We start from the raw sequence: 21325 nt of genomic DNA, 5'->3' as shown, positions 1-21325 counted from the left end.
TCAGCTCTCAGGAAAGGCCAAAATCATCGATGAAATACATTAGTGCCTTCAATGCTCACCGGCAAGACTGGCACCAAAAATCAACTCTCACTCAACCCTCATGTGCACAACCATTTATCACCCAGCCCTCGCACACACACTCCACCCTTCCCTGCACACACACGCACACTCACAAGTAGAACCAAGTCCACAAGTTTCACTTGCAATAGCAGTACTCGTGGATAATGCAATAAACAAAAAGTCAATACATTTTTTAAATACCCAATATCAATGCAAACAAAAGCCCAAAGACCCGAGTGCACCCAAGACAGTTCATACTTTAGTCAGTGTTTGTCATGTTCAAGACACTGTTGGTTGTTGGGAAGAAGCTGTTCCTGTGAATGGTAGACTCACAGGGGAATTGATGATAATATGGAGGAGTAAAGTTGGATTAAATTAGTGCGGGATTAGTGTAAATGGGTGGTTGATGGTCAGAATGGACTTGGTGGGTCAACGTTTTAAGACATATCACTCTATGACTCCATGACAAACACTGCAGTTAAACAGCATTGCACGCTTTTTACTGAATCACATTTTTTCTCCCTCTAGATATAGTAACTTGTCAACTAGTACTGGAAGGTATCACAAAATGCTGGAGTAACTCAGCAGGTCAGGCAGCATCTAGGACAGGGGGAGTGGGTGACGTTTCAGGTCGAGACTCTTCTTCAGTCTAGTACTGGACCTGAGGTATTTACCTGATTTCTGGATCAAGAGACACCACCTGCACGGTGTGGCATGCCTTCACTACTCCCACATAAGCGCAACATTTATTTCACTGTTCTTCCTCAAATTCACACCAACACACCACCTGCTGACCCTACATCAAAACATTCTGATACACCCAACATGCACAAGAGTGCTATCATAACTGAAAAGTGGATTGCTCCATTACTGGTGAACATGAATAATAAGCCTAATTAAAGTACAATGAATCAGGGAGCATCAACATACGATGAAAGAAAGCCAGAAAATTTAGCTTCCCCCCCCCCCCCCCCCAATTTCAATCTGAGAAGCAAAGAAGTGAATTGTAGTCCATTAATCACTGCCACTATTGAGATCATTTTGATTCAACCTACGAAAGTCAGTGAAGGCAAGGGAAATAATTAATTGAAGGAAAAATAACATAAACAGTATATGACACCCACCCCCCCCCCCACCCTTACCTTTGGTTTCACATCTTTGGTGGTTGCAGAAGAAGACCGCGCCACACTAGGAGGAAGTCGTTTGGAAGTGGTAGCTGCCGTCTGAGTGGATGTACTGGGTTTTTTATTGGGGCTTGGAGCAGCTGCCGCAGGTCGCTTAAGGGAAGCTGAAGGCTGTGGTTTAGTTTTGGCTGGTAAGGTCTTTGTAGTCAGTGTGCCCACCTTTTACATACAGCGATAAGGAATAACACAAAAGTCGACGATGCCAAAGGAAACATAGAAACAAAAGGAAGCAAACAAAAGACAAAGTAAAAATGGCCAATGAAAATATTACGCTGAGTAAATAAACTCTGTGGATCTGAGACAAATTTTAATTGTACAAAGTTAAAGAATAGTCTACATATCATAATGTTGCAGGTTCTCTAAACACCTTTTGGCCCCAGTTCCAGGAGGGGTCATGGTTGGACGGGAGGGCTGGAGACAAAGGAACCAAGCGAAGGAAAGAAGGGAAGGAATGTAAGAGGGAAATAAAAGAAAATGGTTCAGGAGAAAGTGAAGACTAAGGGCAAAAGGGAAGAGGCATTTACGATGCTTCCAATGCTTGGAAAATCCAGGAGGGGGCACAAATCAAGCACATTGCTTCAGTTCAGATTAATCATATTGCATTGTTCCAAAATTAAATAGGACACTTTTGTGCCATAAAAAGGGTTAGATTTGAACCCGAGCCATGGATATCAAACTTCAAGAAGATTAGAAGACAATATTAAAAATAGCTCAAATAGCATTTTACCAAATTAAAAATGGAAGCATGGGGGAAGAAAGTTGAGGAATGGTTGAGAGAGAGAGCGAGGGGGGTGGGGGCGAATGCAAGGGGCAAGGAGTGAGGCAAGAGGAGGAGGGAGATGAGGGGGAGTAAAGGGGGTGGAAGGTAGCGAGGAGGATGGAAGAGAGAGAAATAGAGAGAGGGGGGAGATGAGGGGAGGGGGTGTTCAGAGGGTGGAAGGTGGCGAGGAGGATGAAAGAGAAAGGGAGAGAGGAGGGAGATGAGGGAAAGGGGCGGGAGTTGATTAAAAGGGGAGGAGGGACACAAAAGGGGCACGACAGTGACGGAGAGTAGCGAGGAGGGGGAAATCACTGGGTGGGAGAAGGCACAAGTATAGCATGGGATTTTTCACACCACTTTAATTATACTGCTTTCTTCCAGTTGTTAAAATGACAATGCCCAGGCACATACAGTTAAGCCAGGTTTGGACAGATTCTGTGGGGCTCTGACATTCAAAATATACACAAGATATCAGTAGACAGCAAGGAGCCAGTTTATAAAAAGCCCTGATGGTGCATTTTACCATTTGTCTGACAATGTTAAAATACACAGACCAAATCCTATTTGCCTCAAATACACAGATTTTAGGTTGCAGTAATAACTGAAAAAATTTAACATAAATATAGCTGAAACAAATAAATATACAAAGCAAAGGAAGATTGTTTTGCAATTGGAATGTGTACCTACCTTTCCTTTTGTATCAGGCGTTGGTGGGTGTTCTTTGGAGACTGCAGCAGTCTCTGTTTTGGTCAGGTCCCCTGTCATTGCTTCCTTGGGTTTAGCTGCAGTGATTTAAAAAATGCACAATTAGTGAAATCTCAAGGAGAAATGGTTCACCTCTTGCTGCAAATCCGTACTGCTTCAGGTGTGAAGATTTTTAGACTGACTTAAACAAAGCTAGTCTCGTCCACAGGACACATTTCAGTGACAAAGAAGATGTGGTCTTCTCTGGTATTACCTCTGAAACTCATTACCTGCATGGACTGGAAGGACAAAGAGAAGATGAATGGAAGCATCAACTCCACATGTTGCTCGTGTTTTAGGTGTAGCATTTGAAACAGAAACAGCAAAGGTTCATACAGCTCCCCCAAACTGCTCTGCCATTCAATGAAATGATGGCCGGTCTTTTACTCCAGTCCATGTTTTTAACCTTCCGATTTTTCTTCCGACCAAGAATCTATTGATCCCAGCTTTAAATTAATTCATTGGCTGAACATCCATACCCTCCAAATAGAAAATTAATATGACTAAAGGCTTGCGTAAAGAAAATCTCATTTTACACCCAAAGAGCCGAATGTGTGTTCTTTGATGCACTGTCGATTCCTGTTTTTACACTATTTGGGCCACTTTATATTATGGTTATTATTTCATTAATTTTTTTCAATCATTATGTTTTGTCTATGTGTATTGCATTTATGGGCCAGTTAAGATGCTGCAAATAAAAATTTCAGTGATCCGTTGTTGGTACATATGACAATTATCCCCTCTCTCTTGAAACTCTGTCTCCAGTTCTAGACAGCTCAGCCAGAAGGAATAGGCTCTCAAAATCCACATTGTCAATTCTTCCCTGAACAGTACACATTTTGATAAGATCATTATTCTAAACTTTTGTAAGAAAAGGCACACCTCCCTCTCTCCCCACCCCCCATCCTTGAAATCAATTCATCGTCCATATTGCACAACATTCCAGGGTATTTAAGAAACAGCCTCTTCTGTGTCATATTGATACTATAACCACATATCTCCATCAGTAGGCTAAAATTATACAGTTTATGGATTTTGAGCTGAGGTCCTTCAAAAACTCTGTACAGTTGCAGGAAGAAGTCCCTACTAATGTACGGCTATCCCTTTAAATCAATGTTTTCCTAAATGTCCATTTATAACTGTATTTTGACTTTGACACTCTCAGGTTCTGCGGCACCAACATTTACATTTAAAAATATCTGCTTTACTGTTCTTCTCCAGCATAATAAATGTATGATCTGTTTTTGTATTAATTGGACATTCTGCCACTTTGGACACTTAACTAGTCCATGCCTTGTGCCTCTTCACATCTCACCTTCCCTGGCCTTTCATGTGTTATTAATATAAGCGGAGAACCCAGTGCACAACTTCACTGTTTTTAACTCTCTGAGTTTTCTACCAATTAAAAAAGAAAACTGGTAGAGTTGCACAATCTACAAATGACCCAACTGCTCGCGTCCCTTCAACCAACCAATCCTCTATCCATGCAAATAGATTATCCCAAATGTATTAAGTTTATTTAGGCAACAATCTTTTGTAAGGCAACCTATGAAATGCTTTTAAAAAGTAAATTATACAGTTCATTCACAACAAGCTCCTTATTTACCATGTTAGTTATATCTTCAAAAATCTCATTTCATTATTGCCCTTTGATAAAAATCATGCTGACTTTGCGAATAAAAAAGATTTTTTTTCTTGCGCTCCCCCCCTGACTTAGACATATGTTGCTCTTGCTTTGTAGCTGCCAGCTCAGATTCCTAGAATTCCCTGGTTAACAGCTCTGTGCCTCCACATGGAACGTTGCCATTCATGATGATGACTTTATGGGCAGCACGGTGGTGCAGTGGTAGAGTTGCTGCCTCTCAGTGCCAGAGACTGAGTTCAATCCTGACTAGGGGTGCTGTCTATAAGGAGTTTGTATGTTCTCCCTATGACCGTGAGGGTTTCCTCCAGGTGCTCCGGTTTTCTCCCACACTCCAAAGCCATACAAGTTTTAGAGGTTAATTGGCTTTGGTACAAACTGTGTTTAGGACAGTGCTAGTGGACGGGAGTGTTTGCTGGTCAGCACAAACTCAGTGGGCCGAAGGGCCTACTTTTACACTGGATCTCTAAACAAAAGTCTAAAGGCTCAATGCTATCTTCTCAAGGGCATATGGGGTCGTACAACACACACAGGGCTTCATAACCATGTCCATATCCAGAGAAGTAATAGAAATGACATAATGCCAAGCTACAGAGCTGCTTCCAACTGGCTATCTATTGGATGTATGAAATATGACTGCTATTAAAAGTGGTTTCCTTCATATATGTCCACCGGCTCATGTGGTGAAGTCAATGCGGAAGTTCTTGGGTTAATCCACAGTCTGCTTAACGGTTAACTAATAACTGGGGAACAGTTAGTCTCTATGGCTCTGTATAGTGTGAAAGAGTCAATATGATTTCCATTTCTTTCCTGTAAGCATAACACAGAAACAGTCTAACATTCCTGTACTATCTTAATCTTCCACAGAAACAATAGTCTTTAACCATTCAAGACACGACATAATAATATATAGCTGGTGTGGAAAGGTGGCCACATCTGCTTACATAATCTTTAGAGATCATGGATAGGCAACATTTCAGGTCAGGACCTTTCTTCAGACTATTCTAACCTGCTGGGCATGTCCTACAATCCAGCCAGGTGTTAACACATTAGGCTTCTTTGCATGTATTATCAGCCACTGATTTCCTCCCTTAGTCTATTTGAGCAGACGATTTGTTTGTTTCATAAAGATTATGAGTCTTCTATGACCTCATATGCCATGTGTTGATCTCCCATTGTATGAGTTCTACAAGTGCTGCAAGTTCCCTCATCACCCCTTGCGAGGGGCGACATAGGGACTGATGAGGTAGAGTCACTGTGGATAGAGTTGAGGAATTGTAAAGGTAAGAAGACACTAATTGGTGTTATCTACAGACCCCCAAATAGTAGCCCGGATGTAGGGTGTGAGTTGCAGCAGGAGTTAAAACTGGCATGTAACAAAGGTAATGCCACTGTGGTGATGGGGGATTTCAATATGCAGGTAGACTGGGAAAATCAGGTTGGTTCTGGACCCCAAGAAAGAGAGTTTGTAGAGTGCCTCTGAGATGGATTCTTAGAGCAGCTTGTAATGGAGCCGACCAGAGAAAAGGCAATTCTGGATTTAGTGTTGTCCAATGAACCAGATTTGACAAGAGAACTCAAGGTAAAGGAACCTCTTGGAGGTAATAATCATAATATGATGTTTTAATCTGCAATTTGGGAAGAAGGTTAAATCGGAAATGTCAGTGTTGCAGTTGAACAAAGAGGACTATGAAGGAAGGCATGAGAGAGGAGCTGGCCAAGGTCGACTGGAAAGGGATCCTAGCAGGAATGACGGTGGAACAGCAATGGCAGGAATTTCTGGGCATAATCCAGAAGACGCAGGGTCATTTCATTCCAAAGAGGAAGAAAGATTCTAATGGGAGTAGGAGGCAACTGTGGCTGACAAGGGAAGTTAGGGATGGAATAAAACGAAAAGAAAAGATGTATAACACAGCAAAGAGTAGCGGGAAGCCAGAGGATTGGGAAACTTTCATAGGACAACAGAAGGTAACAAAACGGGCTGAAAAGATGAAGTACGAGGGGAAGCTGGCCAAGAATATAAAGAAGGACAGTAAAAACTTTTTTAGATATGTTAAGAGAAAAAGAGTATCAAAGTCAAATGTGGGTCCCTTGAAGGCAGACACGGGTGGAATTATTATGGGTAACAAGGAAATGGCAGAAGAGTTGAACAGGTACTTCGGATCTGTCTTTATTAAGGAAGACACAAACAATCTCCCAGAGGTACTAAACGACAGAGGATCTAGGAGGGTAGAGGAACCGAAAGAAATTTGCATTAGGTGAGAAATAGTATTGGATAGACTAATGGGACTGAAGGTTGATAAATCCCCTGGGCCTGATGGTCTGCATCCCAGGGTACTCAGGGAGGTGGCTATAGAAATAGTGGATGCATTCATAATCATTTTCCAATGTTCAATAGATTCAGGATCAATTCCTGTGGATTGGAGGATAGCTAATGTTATCCCACTTTTCAAGAAAGGAACAAGAGAGAAAACAGGGAATTACAAACCAGTTAGCCTGACATCGGTGGTGGGGAAGATGCTGGAGTCAATTATTAAAGTGGTAATAACGGCGCATTTGGATAGCAGTAAAAGGATAAGTCCAAATCAGCATGGGTTTATGAAAGGGAAATCATGCTTGACTAATCTTCTGGACATTTTTGAGGATGTGGCAAGTAAAATGGATGAAGGGGAGCCAGTGGATGTAGTGTATCTAGACTTTCAGAAAGCCTTTAATAAGGTCCCACACGGGAGATTGGTGACCAAAATTAGAGCACATGGTATTGGGAGTAGGGTGTTGACATGGATAGAAAATTGGTTGGCAGGCAGGAAGCAAATAGTAGGAGTAAACGGGTCCTTTTCAGAATGGCAGGCAGTGGCGAGTGGAGTGCCGCAAGGCTCGGTGTTGGGGCCGCAACTGTTTACCATATATATTAATGATTTGGAAGAGGGAATTAGAAGCAACACTTGCAAGTTTGCGGATAACACAAAGCTGGGTGGCAGTGTGAACTGTGAAGAGGATGTTAGGAGGTTCCAGGGTGACCTGGGGACAGGTTGAGTGAGTGGGCAGATGTGTGGCAGATGCAGTATAATATAGATAAATGTGAGGTTATCCACTTCGGCAGCAAAACAAGGAGGCAGATTATTATCTCAATGGTGTCAGGTTGGCGTGCAGGTACAGCAGGCAGTGAAGAAAGCTAATGGCATGTTGGCCTTCATAACGAGAAGATTTCAGTATAGGAGTAGAGGTTCTTCTGCAGTTGTATAGGGCCCTGGTAAGACCACATCTGGAGTAGTGTGTAAAGTTTTAGTCTCCTAATTTGAGGAAGGACATCCTTGTAATTGAGGCAGTGAGTGCAGCGTAGGTTCACGAGAGTGATCCCTGGGATGGCGGGACTGTCATATGCGAGATGATTGAAAAGACTAGGCTTGTATTCACTGGAGTTTAGAAGGATGAGAGGGGATCTTATAGAAACATATAAAATTATAAAAGGACTGGACAAGCTAGATGCAGGAAAATTGTTCCCAATGTTTGGCGAGTCCAGAACCAGGGGCCACAGTGTTAGGATAAAGGGGAGGCCATTTAAAACTGAGGTGAGAAGGAATTTTTTCACCCAGAGAGTTGTGAATTTGTGGAATTCTCTGCCACAGAGGGCAGTGGAGGCAAAATCACTGGATGGATTTAAGAGAGTTAGATAGAGCTCTAGTGGCTAGTGGAATGAAGGGATTATGGGGAGAAGGCAGGCACGGTTTATTGATTGTGGACGATCAGCCATGATCACAATGAATGGCGGTGCTGGCTCAAAGGGCCGAATGGCCTCCTCCTGCACCTATTTTCTATCTTTCTATGTATCTATGCACTGTAAGTGGCTCGATTATAATCATGTACTGTCTTTCTGCTGACTGGATTGCACGCAACAAAAGCTTTTCATTGTACCTCGTTACACGTGACAATAAACTAAACTGAAACTTCTATTACTTCAAACTTACTGGGGCTAATTGGCGGTAGCTACTCTCACTTCACCTTCAGAGTGCACCCCTTCTTGAACCAGGACTACACTGGCTTGATACCATGGGTTAGTGACATGGTAAATGATCAAGAAGTGGGGATCACGATGCAGAAAAGAAAGGGGCATCAAAGCTCTATGCAGACAGGAGACGAGGTGCCAAACCATCAGATGTGATGCCAGGGGATAAGATGCTAGTGAGGAGAGACAGTCCAAGCAAAATGGACACACCCTTCTTTCCACAACCATACGCATAATATGATAGAAACACATCGTACGTGAAAATGTATCACCGTTGGGCTAGTACAGGTACACTGCAAACTGAAGTTGAGACTGTGGGAGATCAGACTCAAGACTACCAAATCGAGGAGCCAAGAATGCACGAGTCTGAGGAGGAGACTATGCGAAACCAGAATCAAGATGATGAACTGGTGGAACAGTACCAGTACCAGTGCAAACAGAGGCAGTGGTCAGACCAAAACGTCAGAGAATGCCACCCAAGAGATACGAGGACTATGAGATGTATTGACACGTGGAAACGATTCTTTATCAATGTAACGAATACCATATCCTAAATGATGTTGGCATGTTCAGTTTACAATGTGGTGATGCGGGATAAGGGAGGGATGTCAAGGTAACTGATGTCATGTTTAAATGTATCACGGGTTACTACGAGTCAGAAAGGTCAGATGTTGCGGGGATGTAAAGGAATATCGGACGAATAAACCAAAGCATTTATGTTCAGCGTCCTTGAAATGTGTTTATTACATTCTGATCAAGGAGAGGATCTGACACTGGAGTCAGATAGTCTTGATGGAAATCCAATTAAACAGCGGGATACAAGTGACTAACTGAAAAATTGCAAGCTCAACTTTAATATACGTCAATCATTGAAGGTTTCCCTTGATCAGGCATTACCAGAAAATGTTTGGCAACAACTGCTGAAATTCCAAAACCTCAAAAAATGAAATCGTATATTAGAACTAAATTACAGAAGATTTAGTTAGTTTTCCTCCTAATGAAACGAAAATGCTTATTAATAGCACTCAAAGATCACGTTTTTCGTCCGATTCCTTAAGAGTCCTGTACTTTTTGACCAGCATTGAAGTACTATTTAGAAGTGGGTATAAACATGTGGACGTGTTATAGGACAGATGTATAGGAACTGCAGATGCTAATTTAAACTGAAGATAGACACAAAAAGATGGAGTAACTCAGCAAGTCAGACAGCATCTCTGGAGAAAAGGAATATGTGACGTTTCGGGTCGAGACGCTTCTTCAGTCTGAAGAAGGATCTTAACCCGAAAGGTCACCTACTCCAGAGATGCTATCTGACCCGCTGAGTTACTCCAGCTTTTTATGTCTACCTTCTTGTTATAGGAAATATGTCCAGCTGGAAAGGGTGCAGAAAAGATTTATAAAGATGTTGCCAGGACTTGAGGGACTGAGCTATAGGGAGAGGTTGAGCAGGCTGGGACTTTATTCCTTGGAGCGCAGGAGGATGAGGGGTGATCTTATAGAGGTGTACAAAATCATGAGAGGAATAGAGTAAAGTAAATGCAGAAAAAGTCCTCTCCACATCCACCCTATGCAAACCTCATATCATTTGATCCGTGACCGTTGCCAAGCTGGATTGACCAGTAAGGTTTGAGATACTTGGGTAGATCACTGCTGACTACTTATCCTTTGGTATGAATCATGCCCCAGTTCTTCTACTCCCTTAGTCCATTCCCAGCAAGAAAATTCAATGGATGATTACCAGTAAATCTAGCCCATTTCTAAGCCTCTCTAACCTAGAGACCTCTAAACTAGACCAATTGACTCTGGTACTCTTGCCTTAGTTACAAAAGCCTAGGCAACATTGATCTCTTCTGAAATCTAAGGTAGTCACAAAAAGCTGGAGAAACTCAGCGAGTCAGACAGCATCTCTGGAGAAAAGGAATAGGTGATGTTTTGGGTTTAGACCCTTCTTCAGGCTGTTTCGATTTAAACTTTAATCTTCGGTTTAAACCAGCATCTGCAGATCCTTCCTACACATTTCTTCTTCTGAAATCTAGCAAGTTTGTACAGCTTAGTCCCAAGTCACACAAAACACAGATACACAGATTAGTTGGATTGGCAGGGAAATCCTAATATTCCTTAATCACACTTTTATTTTTACAGAAAAAGTTTGCACATCTCATACAAATAATATTTGAAATTTAGAAATCTGATAAGATGGGGTTAATAAATGGATCAGAATAGGTAAATTTATTTGCACCGCAAGTACCAGTAGTGATGCATTGAGCCTTTTCCTCAGCTGTAGATCCACGGTGATGGGTTTAAATTCCACAAGACTAATTGAACTTTTTAATAACCCATTCTTGGATTGCTCACTCTAACAAGTCTGGCATTTATTGAACAACAACCATCAGGCTCTTAAACATTATATAATACTAATTCAGCAATTATCAACTTCTATTGACCTTCTTTGGTTGCATGAGGTCTTTGGTTTTTGCACTAGTATTAAGGTTATCAATTTATAGATTTAAATTTTTTTTAATATATTATCTGTGTGTATTACATGTGCAATTCTCTGCCACAGAAGGTAGTTGAGGCCAGTTCATTGGCTATATTTAAGAGGGAGTTAGATGTGGCCCTTGTGGCTAAAGGGATCAGGAGGTATGGAGAGAAGGCAGGTACAGGTTACTGAGCTGGATGATCAGCCATGATCATATTGAATGGCGGTGCAGGCTCGAAGGGCCGAATGGCCTACTCCTGCACCTATTTTCTATGTTTCTATGTTAAGCTACTGCAAGTAAGAACTGTTCTGCTGCCTGTACTTCTGACAATTAAATACTCTTGACTTAAAAGAACAGCTTACTAGTGTAGCTGGGACATTGTTGGCCAGTGTGGGCAAGTTGGGCAAGTTTAGTCTATGATTAAAACTCAACAACTTACTGTAGAGCAAATAAGTAAATTGGTATGTGACTGAAGTCACATAAAGATAGATAAAGAGGCAACATTTTCTTCCCTGAATTACATTAGTGAAGCAGATGACAATCTCTATGTGAAATTACCAGGAAAGGGCCACTAAGAGAGAGATTACATGTAGATCCAAAGTACATCTAAACAATCATTTTAGGAATATGGTAAGGTCCTTGGGAGTACTGAGGAAGAGAGGAATCATGGCATACAAGTTCAAAGATCCCAGAAGCTGACAACACAGGCAGATAACATGGTTACGGCGGTTTATGGGATACAAATTTTCATTAGTAGGGATTTTTAAACAGAGGCCAATTAACCAACTAATCTGCACGTCTTTGGAATGTGGGAGGAAACTAGAGCACAATTATGTATAGATAGTATAGCAAAGCTTTCACTTATTAGAGATAACACTGGAGGACAAATATTTAAGGTGTAAGAGACATAGAAGGGATCAGAGGGGGACCTCTTTGATCCAGAGACTGCCAAGTGCCTGGAATGCACTGCTAGAGAGAGTGGAGGAAGCAGGGTCGTTGAACGTAGTTGAGAAGTGCCTTGGCTTGAATCCCCTCATCACAAAAGGCCACAAATCAAGTGCAGGAAAATGGGATGAGTACTAACAGGTGCCCACTGGTCAGCTGCTTCTATGCTGTATAACTGTACTCATTTTTATGATATTGGGTGCATGGAATTATGACGACAGGAACGGAAGAACCAAAACAATATCTTTCAGGTCGCTGGAATTCTTTTGTTATGGTGACCATGTTGCCTATGTGCTTTGACAATACATTGGAAAAAAAAGCTCAACTTTCAATCCAAAAATGTCAAACAATATCTTGTAAAGCTCCGGGGATTCGCGTGGGTTGGGAAAGGTTAGACAATCGAATTGCAATCCATTTGACAGTGACCATATCAAACAAGACAAATATTACTTTAAAAATCTAGATGTTTAAATAAAATGATCAATTAATTGGTTTATTTATTTTGCGTAATAAATCATTTTCTGTTGTAATGGAACAGATTTCTTTTTGTAGTCATTGATGTCTTCCACGTGAAGCCAGATTTTAGCCGGGACAACACAAACACCTCCAAAGAGGGCAGGGTTCCTTGGGAATAGGTCAATGCTTCGACAGATCTCTAGATTAACATCTAAATCTGTAAGAAGGGGAATTGTGTGGAAGGGGATGCGGAGCTCCCATAACAATGCAAAATCAAAAGCTTCAATCTTTACAGGACTAGGAGGGAATGCAAAATTTCTTGCTGAACATCAATCATTGTGCACAAGGAGTCATGTCGCTTGAACAAAAATCTATTTTTGTAAAGGAGAGCTCTGGAAGGGATGGGGGAGAGAAATCAGATAGGTTTTACAGAATAGCATCAATATTTGAAAAAGGAGGGATCAGCAGCAATATTTGCAGAGAGGGATCATCGAGAATGACATGTATTTCTTTTGGTCCTTTACAAAGCTTGATAAATTAATGTATTACCAAGTATGTTCAACTGTTTAATGCACTTGAAATGGCACCATTTCCCCCCCTGGATTCCTGTGAAATGCTTATTTTATTCTACAGCAATGCCCTTTTTTTGACGGCTCCATACTCTCAAATGAAACAAAGCCCTTGCAAACCAGTACAAAAAAACCCACCCTAAATGGTTAAATCCTTCACTGCAGCCTATCCGACAGCATTGTTCACTTTGAGCAGCACGCAGAATTGACTGATTAGCACTCGTCTTTTTATCGACTGTAGGATTATTCCACACGGTTAAAAGTGAGACCTCACACACCAATGAGCTCTGCAGCAGAAATTAACAGGGAAGTTTAGCTTTAAAATTGAGCTAAACGTAAAATAATACCCATTCATGTGGATTAAAAATAGCTTATTGTATATTCTGTAGTCCAGCTATTTGGACGAGTAATGAACTGACCTCCTAAGGAATAAGGTTTGATAATTTATAGAGAGATACTGAATACCAAGTAATACATACACAATCTATAGCCACCTTCATTTCCGAAGCCTCCGGGAAACATTTTCTCTAAAAGTGATTCATCTTTGATAGAAACTCTCAAAAGAATCGGGAGGAATTTTGTTTTTACAGTTTTTCTCTCCTCCCTTAGAACAATGTTGGTTACATCAAACCTCACTCACAAGAGAAAAAAAAGACAATACACAGATTATTTGATTATGTGAGGAAGGATATCAAGCTCAATACCATCTTCATTAGACCACCTGCCTAAAGCAGAGAACACGAATAGAGATCAAGGACAGACATCACATGGTCTCTTCCCCAGCCATGGTTTACCGAGCCATTTCCAGCACACACGATCGCTGATATTGGTAGCTCAAAATAGAGGATGGTCATGAATCATTTAATTTGCATGATTTTAATATTCTACTCAGTATGCTGCCGCAATTACAGTGAGGGGGTTTGTTTCACATCATTGCAATTATGGATCCACAATATCTGATGCCTCCTCATCTATGGGGTTGCAGTGGAGGCCAAAACACTTCAATAGTCAGCACCAACGTACTCAGATTGGAGTGGAACTGCCACGCAAACAAATGATCGAACAGCTCATTCATCTTCCAAAGCAAATGGAAGCTGGGAAGCTGGGAATTTACAGTGCAAAGCTACGAGTGAAAATTGAATGCACATCTTATGCAACCAACACACAGATTTAGATTTCCATAACTCGCTACTCTAAAGTTGTGGTATTTCGTTATAGACATTGCTAAGTATTCCATTTTTCAATACACCACAGTCTTGAGGAAAGTGTGCAATGTACGTGATATCTTAGAAGAGGCTGTACCTTTTCAAGAGGCACTGCCACATATACAGCTTCCTTCAGGAGCCATGGCTAATCTTTCTTTCCTTTGTCACAATTATAGCTCAGCTGAGAACATGTACGGCAAATACAACATATCTAAATTAATGCAGACATATGGAACTACAGATGCTTGAATTTGAGCAGAGCACAAACTGCTGGAGTAACTCAGCGGATCAGGCAGCATCTGTGGAGGGAATGGATAGGGTTCTGATCCAAAACGGCACCTATCCATTCCCTCTGTAGATGCTGCCTGATTTGAAGTGTTACTCCAGCACGTTATGTTTAATCTTTTTATGAATTTGGACTCTATTCTACTTCATTAAGAAAAAGAAAAATTATAGTCCCCACTTCTCCTCACCTGGAATGTAATCCAGCTTGTGGTTGGTAGCTGTAATAGTCTTGAGGCTTGACTCCTTGCCCTTAGGACCTGTGGTCTCATTTAGCTCTGCAGACCTCCCTCTTACTTTCTTTGAGGTTTCAGCAGTGCCATGCAGAGGACTGGGTGCCAGGGGCTGCTGTTCCACTGAAGCGCTGGCACCACTTTTCGTACACTCGGTTTCTTGCTTTATACTCGTCTGTGCCAGCTCCTGGGGCTTTTGTGCTGCCTGTTCAGGCTTGTGATGTGTCATTTCAATTTTCTGAGATGTTTCACTGGCATTGCAGATTGTCCCAGCGAAGGCAGAATTGATCAACATGGGGCCATGTGGATTTTCTTGCAGCTGAGAAAACGGAAAGGTCTCTGCATCGTTGACCCCAATTGTTCCTCTCCCCAATGAAAGAACTTGATCTGAACCCATTGAGAAGCTGTTCTTCTGAAGGTTAGCACAGAGATTGGCTTGCTCTTGCTTGCTGTGAAGCATTTCTTCCGGGATCTTACTGCTGTTGAACTCGGGGATTTTTTCCAGCTTCCCGTGGTAAAATGGAGCATTAGCACCAACAATAGTGCCTGGAGTAATATCAAGCGCCTTATATCCCACCTTCCCATGTCCCTCATCAGCGAGCTGGTCAAATTGTAATTCTGTTGTACTTTGGTCATTGCCAAAGCTATAGCCTGGGATTTGCTCCTCTGCCACAGTCATTGACCGCTTTAACTGCGATATAGGGCACTTCCTGCCGGTGGTGGATGGAAGCTGGGTGCTGGGGGAATTTGCCGACTGGTCCATTAAATTGCCTGGAGATTCGGTCAGCACGGGTTCGGGATATTTCTCGGCGACACCAAAACTCGAGGGAACAGACAAATGTGAGCATTCCGACATTGCACGCCGCATCATCTTCCTCTGTTGGGTGGCCCTGTTAATTGTACCATCATTTATTAAATCAATCCTCATATCCTCATTGTGCTCTAGAGACTCGTGCGAAGGATTGACATCAGACGGCTCCTGCTCATAATCCACCATAGTCGGGGTTTCAGACTTCTGTATTGTCAAAGTGTACGCAGGGATGTTTTTGGAATTGAGGTCCATTTCATTCATAGTGGACTTCTCATCGGCTTTAATACCTTGCTTGTAGATTAGGTCCATACTGTCTGGCATAAAATTAGGGTTCCACACACTGAACTCATCTTTCTTTACATTCTGGGCAGGATTACCAAATACAGTGGTCGGATGTGTCACGTTGCCATCCGAGGGATAACTTGTCGGCTCCCCATTTTTGTCAGTTCTCATTTCTCGGAGGTTCTTTTCCATTTCTTTCTTACCTGTCCCACTCACCTGCTTGCCTATCTCAGCCTGGTTCCACTCATTTCTGACCGGATTCATTTTTTCAATGCTTTGGTCTGAGGCACCGAGATTAGCAGGGGAAGTAGCCCAGTTTCCGAAGAATTCCTTGGGCTGAGCCTCACCAGCCATTTTTTTCTGTTCCATTCCTCCTCCAGCGGTCCCAAAGTAGCCTAGTTTGTCTTCATCAGTGAGAGCCACATGCTTAACGAGACCATCCTTAGCTGGAGACGATGCCGCCGGGCTTGACTCAACTTTCAGGTTGCTGTCTGGCTGCTGCTCCGCTCTGTGCCATTCCCATTCCGACTGGCTCCAGTTCTTTTGAGGCTGCGTGCACGGATGTTTCTCAGAGAAACAATCAGCAGGCTTGGGTTTGCAGAGATCAGTGTAGTCGTTGCAAGGAGCGGGCGGCTGGTTGCTGACAGACATCTCAGCAGGCTTCCTTTCTTTCTCTTTACACGGCACAAATAACGCAGTCAGTACGTTTGCCTGACTGGTTGTGTCTGAGAAGCTGCGACTTCACAGCACACCCCCAGTATCCCTACAACAAAACTATTTTTTTGCCTTTAATGCAGTGTATCCCTCCGCCAAATAAATCCAGCTGCTGCATTTCACAGTGTCGTCCTTTCTCTGCATCCTCCCCCAATCAGTGTCCCTGCTTTCAACCATTGCAAGCCCGATTATTTTAAAAGGTTCCAGAAAAGCGCATGATAGCAAGATACAGATTTACATATTTAAGCTGCCATTGTGTACGAGGAGCCCTCACTAATTTCATGCTCTTCATCTCAACATCAACCTCATTTATTTTCAAGAAGGTGGCCAAAATGTGACACAGCCAGCTGGCTTCCAATTAACCCTCTCACTACTGAATCTCAATGTACCATCTTTTTTTGTAATCCACTGCACATAATGCAATACGAGGCATTATTCAGCAGAGCCCCATTAAATAACTAATATTCTCCGGTGGAACACTCTTTAACATGGCTTTCCCCAAATCATGCATTATTTAGTCCTTCCTCATCACAAAATATTCATCCCCTCCCCCATCTGTTTTTGTGAGGGTTTCTTTGTATAGAGCCTGGAAACATGGCCTGTTATGAACAGAATTATACTTGGAAAAAGTGAGCAAGTGCCTGGTATGAAAGCTTTTCTTTGATGTAGATTTACTCTGTTATTGTGCTGGAACTATACAACCACAATGCAGGCATGTATAAGCAAAGCTGCATGCTCATCTTCACAACATTCTTCGTCTTTTGCACTGTAATGGCCCACTTCGCCTCCAACAATTCACCCTCTTGGAATGGAGGCAATTTTCAGGACTAAACTAGAAACTGTTCAGCTCATGTGCAGAATGGAACTGCATGTGCTGGTTTATACTGATGATAGAAACAAAATGTTGGAGTAACTCAACAGGTCAGGCAACAACTCTGGAGAAAAGGAATCGGTGATGTTTTGGGTCGGAACCCTACTTCATTTTTTTAGATTTTTAGATTTAGAGATACAGCGCGGAAACAGGCCCTTCGGCCCACCGGGTCCGCGCCGCCCAGCGATCCCCGCACATTAACACTATCCTACACCCACTAGGGACAATTTTTACATTTGCCCAGCCAATTAACCTACATACCTGTACGTCTTTGGAGTGTGGGAGGAAACCGAAGATCTCGGAGAAAACCCACGCAGGTCACGGGGAGAACGTACAAACTCCGTACAGATAGCGCCCGTAGTCAGGATCGAACCTGAGTCTCCGGCGCTGCATTCACTGTAAGGCAGCAACTCTACCGCTGCGCCACCGTGCCGCCCAAGAGATTCAGTCTGAAGAAGAGTTCCGACCTGAAACGCGCCTATTCCTTTTCTCCAGAGATGCTGCCTGACCAGTGAGTGGCTCCAGCATTTTGCTTCTACTGATCACCTCATGTTGTTTTCTTACTCTAGAACTAAGGGTAATTCCAATTTTTGTCACAGAAATAGGGCGGCCCGGTGATGCATGATCCTAATGAGTAGGATTAGGGACAATTCACAATCTTTACCGAAAACGCCCGTGCGGACATGGTGAGAACGTACAAACTCCATACAGACAGCACCCATAGTCAGGATCAAACCCGAGTCTCTGGCGCTGTAAGGCAACAACTCTACCGCTGCACCACTGTGCCGCCCCAACCTAGTGGAACTGTGTGTATGGGGGATGCTCGCTGGCCGGTGCAGACTCGGTGGGCTGGGCCTGGTTTAACTGTTTTATCTCTAAAGTCTAAAGTAAAGTTTAAAGTAGGCCATATCACCTGCTCATCCAACATGTCACCAAATTCCCAAAACATACACCCTATTCCAAGCTCTGCCATGGCAAGAGATTACTAGCTGGACAGCGTAATTAACTCAAGGATGTACTCAAAGATTCCTTGAAAAAGTGCAACATTCCTATTCACTCCTGGGAATCCTAGGCCAACCTAAAGCCCAAACAAAAAATGCTGGAAATACTCAGCAGGTCAGGCCTATGTGTGGGAGGAGAAGCAAGATCAGCGTTTCAGGTTGGACAAACCAGAAAATTTGACTCTGTTTCTCATCCCACAAATGGGGCTCGACTTGCTGAGTATTCCCAATATTTCCTATTTCTGTAGATCCATGACTGCTTCATATGGAGAAGTATTTGGACCAGTATTCATCATCCCTGTTCATCAACTACAGCATAATCATCCCCTCCAAACCTCATCACCGACTCAGTTCCTGGGCCTCTCTCTGTACCTTCCTTTTGCAACTAGAATCTTGACTTTCTCAACTGCAGACCTCACAGTGCAGATTGGTAACAAGGTGGAAGGTATAGACAAGGAAGTAAGGATGCTGGTTTACCCAAGGAAAGACGTACAAAATTCTGGAGTAACTCAGCAGGTCAGGCAGCATCCCTAGAGAACATGTATAGGGGACGTTTTGGGTCGGGACACTTCTTCAGAATGATGGACTGGCTGAGTAAACCACTCAGAAGAACAGTCCATTATCCTTGCTCTGTCCTCTCCCCTCCCCTATTTTTTTTAACCAGGTTGGTAATTTTCTATTCCATGTGCCAATAGGCTCTCAGGAAGAACTTCTATCATTGCCCAATGGTCCATGCATCACTGAGGAATCCCCTTTCTGCCAGTTCAGCCACCTCTTCAAAAGGTATTTTCACGTTCATCAGGCGTGATTACCCCTCATATGCTCATGCTGAGCCTTTCTGGTCAACTTTAAATTTCAAAAACGTAATATTTCCCACCACACATTAAGCTAATCTGTCCGCAACTCCTTGGTTTTCCTCGCTTCTTTCTTAATTGGCATAGCAATATGCATAATTTTCCAATGCAGAAATAGCAGAGAATATGGAAGATTGCAAAGATGATTATTTTCTTAAGTAATTCCTTTAAAAGCAGGGTTGAGACTTTGATGTTATTATATTGTTTATATTCACTTCAACAAGTCTCTCGTGTTCTTGATTCCCCAATAATTAAACATGAAAATAATTTTCATGAACAATATGAACATATAATGTGTTATGTTCACGTTTTCTCCAATATATTTTGAACATTGAGACTATTTTAATATCCTTTGCAAAAGCTCTTTTCATATCAACATTTATTTGTTATTTAGTCTTTAAAAAACCTGTTCTTTATATATCGTGCCGTTGCTGGATCTTTGTGAATTTCTGCAGTGCTGGTGGATTTTAATGTTGTCTCTTACTGCTCTCATTAAGGATTTTTAGGATTTTTGTGTTTTGTTTTGACAGATTCAGATCAAATCAACTCATTTTTGGACACCTCCAAAGATTTTTGTTGTTTATCAATTAACAATATTACCAGAACTGTCCATCAACCAATTTGGGTACTTTGAACTCTGAACTCTGTCCTTTGGCATGGAAGTCAACCTGACCCAAATCCTGAATGTATTTCTCTCAAACAATGCATTCCAAATATGGATCTTTCGTGCTTGAGCTAATCTACGTGCCTCAATCCACATGAAATGAAAGTATTCGTATGCATTCAATTCGTGTTTAATTTCTGCATTTATGCTGCTGCCACCACTGTGTCTACACAATTTCCACTGATTCATTATTTTCAATAACCATAAATTCTCCCCCCTCAATTTAAGTTGATTTTATACCTTCTCTCATTACTGAAGTTGTTTTATTCTTAAATCACCAAGGCTGCTCCACCTTCACTATTTTCCCCATCTTTCTGAACAACCTGATAGTTGAGTTTAGAGATACAGTGTGGAAACAGGTCCTTCAGCCCACCGAGTCTGCGCCGACCAGAATCACCCCAAACACTAGCACTATCCTACATACAAGGGCCATTTGTTACCAAAGCCAATTAACCTACAAACCTGCACATCTTTGGAGTATGGGAGAAAACCAGAGCACCCAGAGAAAACCCACGTCGTCACAGGGAGAACGTACAAACTCCATACAGATAGCACCCGTAGTCAGGATCTGGGACCCTGGCACTGTAAGGCAGCAGCTCTACCACTGCATCACTGTGCTGCCCCTTGCGCCACTGTGCCGCCCCTCGACAGCCTTGATAAATTTCCAGCCCTGACTATCCTGCATCTATGAATTTGCATCCTTCTTTATTGCCTCGCAATCATCAAGTCTGAGCAGGTGAGGAAAGAGCTGAGCAGACTCCGTCCACGTAAAGCCACGGGCCCCGCTGGTGTCGGGTACTCAAGGCATGTGCCAGCCAGTTGTGCGGAGTACTCCAGCAGATCTACAACCTGAGCCTGGAGAGGGTTCCTATGATGTGGAAGACATCCTGCCTGGCTCCTCCAAGGACCTCGGACCGGTGGCACTGACCTTACACATCATGAAGTCCCTGGAGAGCCTGGTGCTCACTCACCTACGATCCCTGGTCAAACCCTACCTGGACCCCCTGCAGTTCACTCACCAAACAAAGGTGGGGGATGTCATCATCCACCTGCTCCATTGTTCCTATGTTCACCTGGATAAGCCAGGATGCACTGTGAGAGTCATGTTTTATTACTTCTCCAGTGCTTTTAACACCATCCCGCCTGCACAACGAGGGAGCAAACTGACGAAGATGCAGGTGGATGCTCCATTGGTGTCCTGGATCACCAACTACCTGACTGAACGACCACAGTATGTCAGGCTACAGAACTGTGTCTCGGATATGGTCCAGGAATGCTGAGGCACTGTATAAGAAGGGACAGAGCCGTCTGTACGTTCAGAGGAAGCTTGCTCTTTCAACGTCTGCAGTAAGACGCTGCAGATGTTCTATCAATCTGTGGTGGCCAATGCCATCTTCATCGCTGTTGTGTGCTGGGGCAGCAGGGCGAAGCACGCGGACGCCAACAGAATTAACAAGCTCATCAGGAAGGCTGGCTCCGTCCTGGGAGTGGAGTTGGATTCATTGGAGGCGAGGACGCTCCTCAAACTGCAGAGCATCTTGGACAATGCAGCTCACCCCCTC

The 21325-nt window shown here is 42.8% G+C and overlaps 1 protein-coding gene across 15 annotated transcripts in view; it reads right to left on the bottom strand.

Annotated features, from left to right (window-relative positions):
* Positions 1-21325, bottom strand: part of LOC144592969 (uncharacterized) — a 253430-nt gene that overhangs the window by 51850 nt on the left and 180255 nt on the right. For 14 of the 15 annotated variants that reach the window (XM_078398358.1, XM_078398359.1, XM_078398361.1 and 11 more), the window contains 2 exons: positions 2692-2786; positions 1203-1403 (listed from right to left, as the gene is read on the bottom strand). In XM_078398358.1, the coding sequence (XP_078254484.1) occupies positions 1203-1403; positions 2692-2786 (296 nt within the window). The remainder of the gene's footprint in view (positions 1-1202; positions 1404-2691; positions 2787-21325) is intronic. The other variant, XM_078398362.1, reaches the window with a different exon arrangement.

The sequence above is a fragment of the Rhinoraja longicauda genome, chromosome 4 (assembly GCF_053455715.1).
Source record: "Rhinoraja longicauda isolate Sanriku21f chromosome 4, sRhiLon1.1, whole genome shotgun sequence".
Lineage (NCBI taxonomy): Eukaryota > Metazoa > Chordata > Chondrichthyes > Rajiformes > Arhynchobatidae > Rhinoraja > Rhinoraja longicauda.
This window is presented reverse-complemented; position numbering and strand designations above follow the sequence as displayed.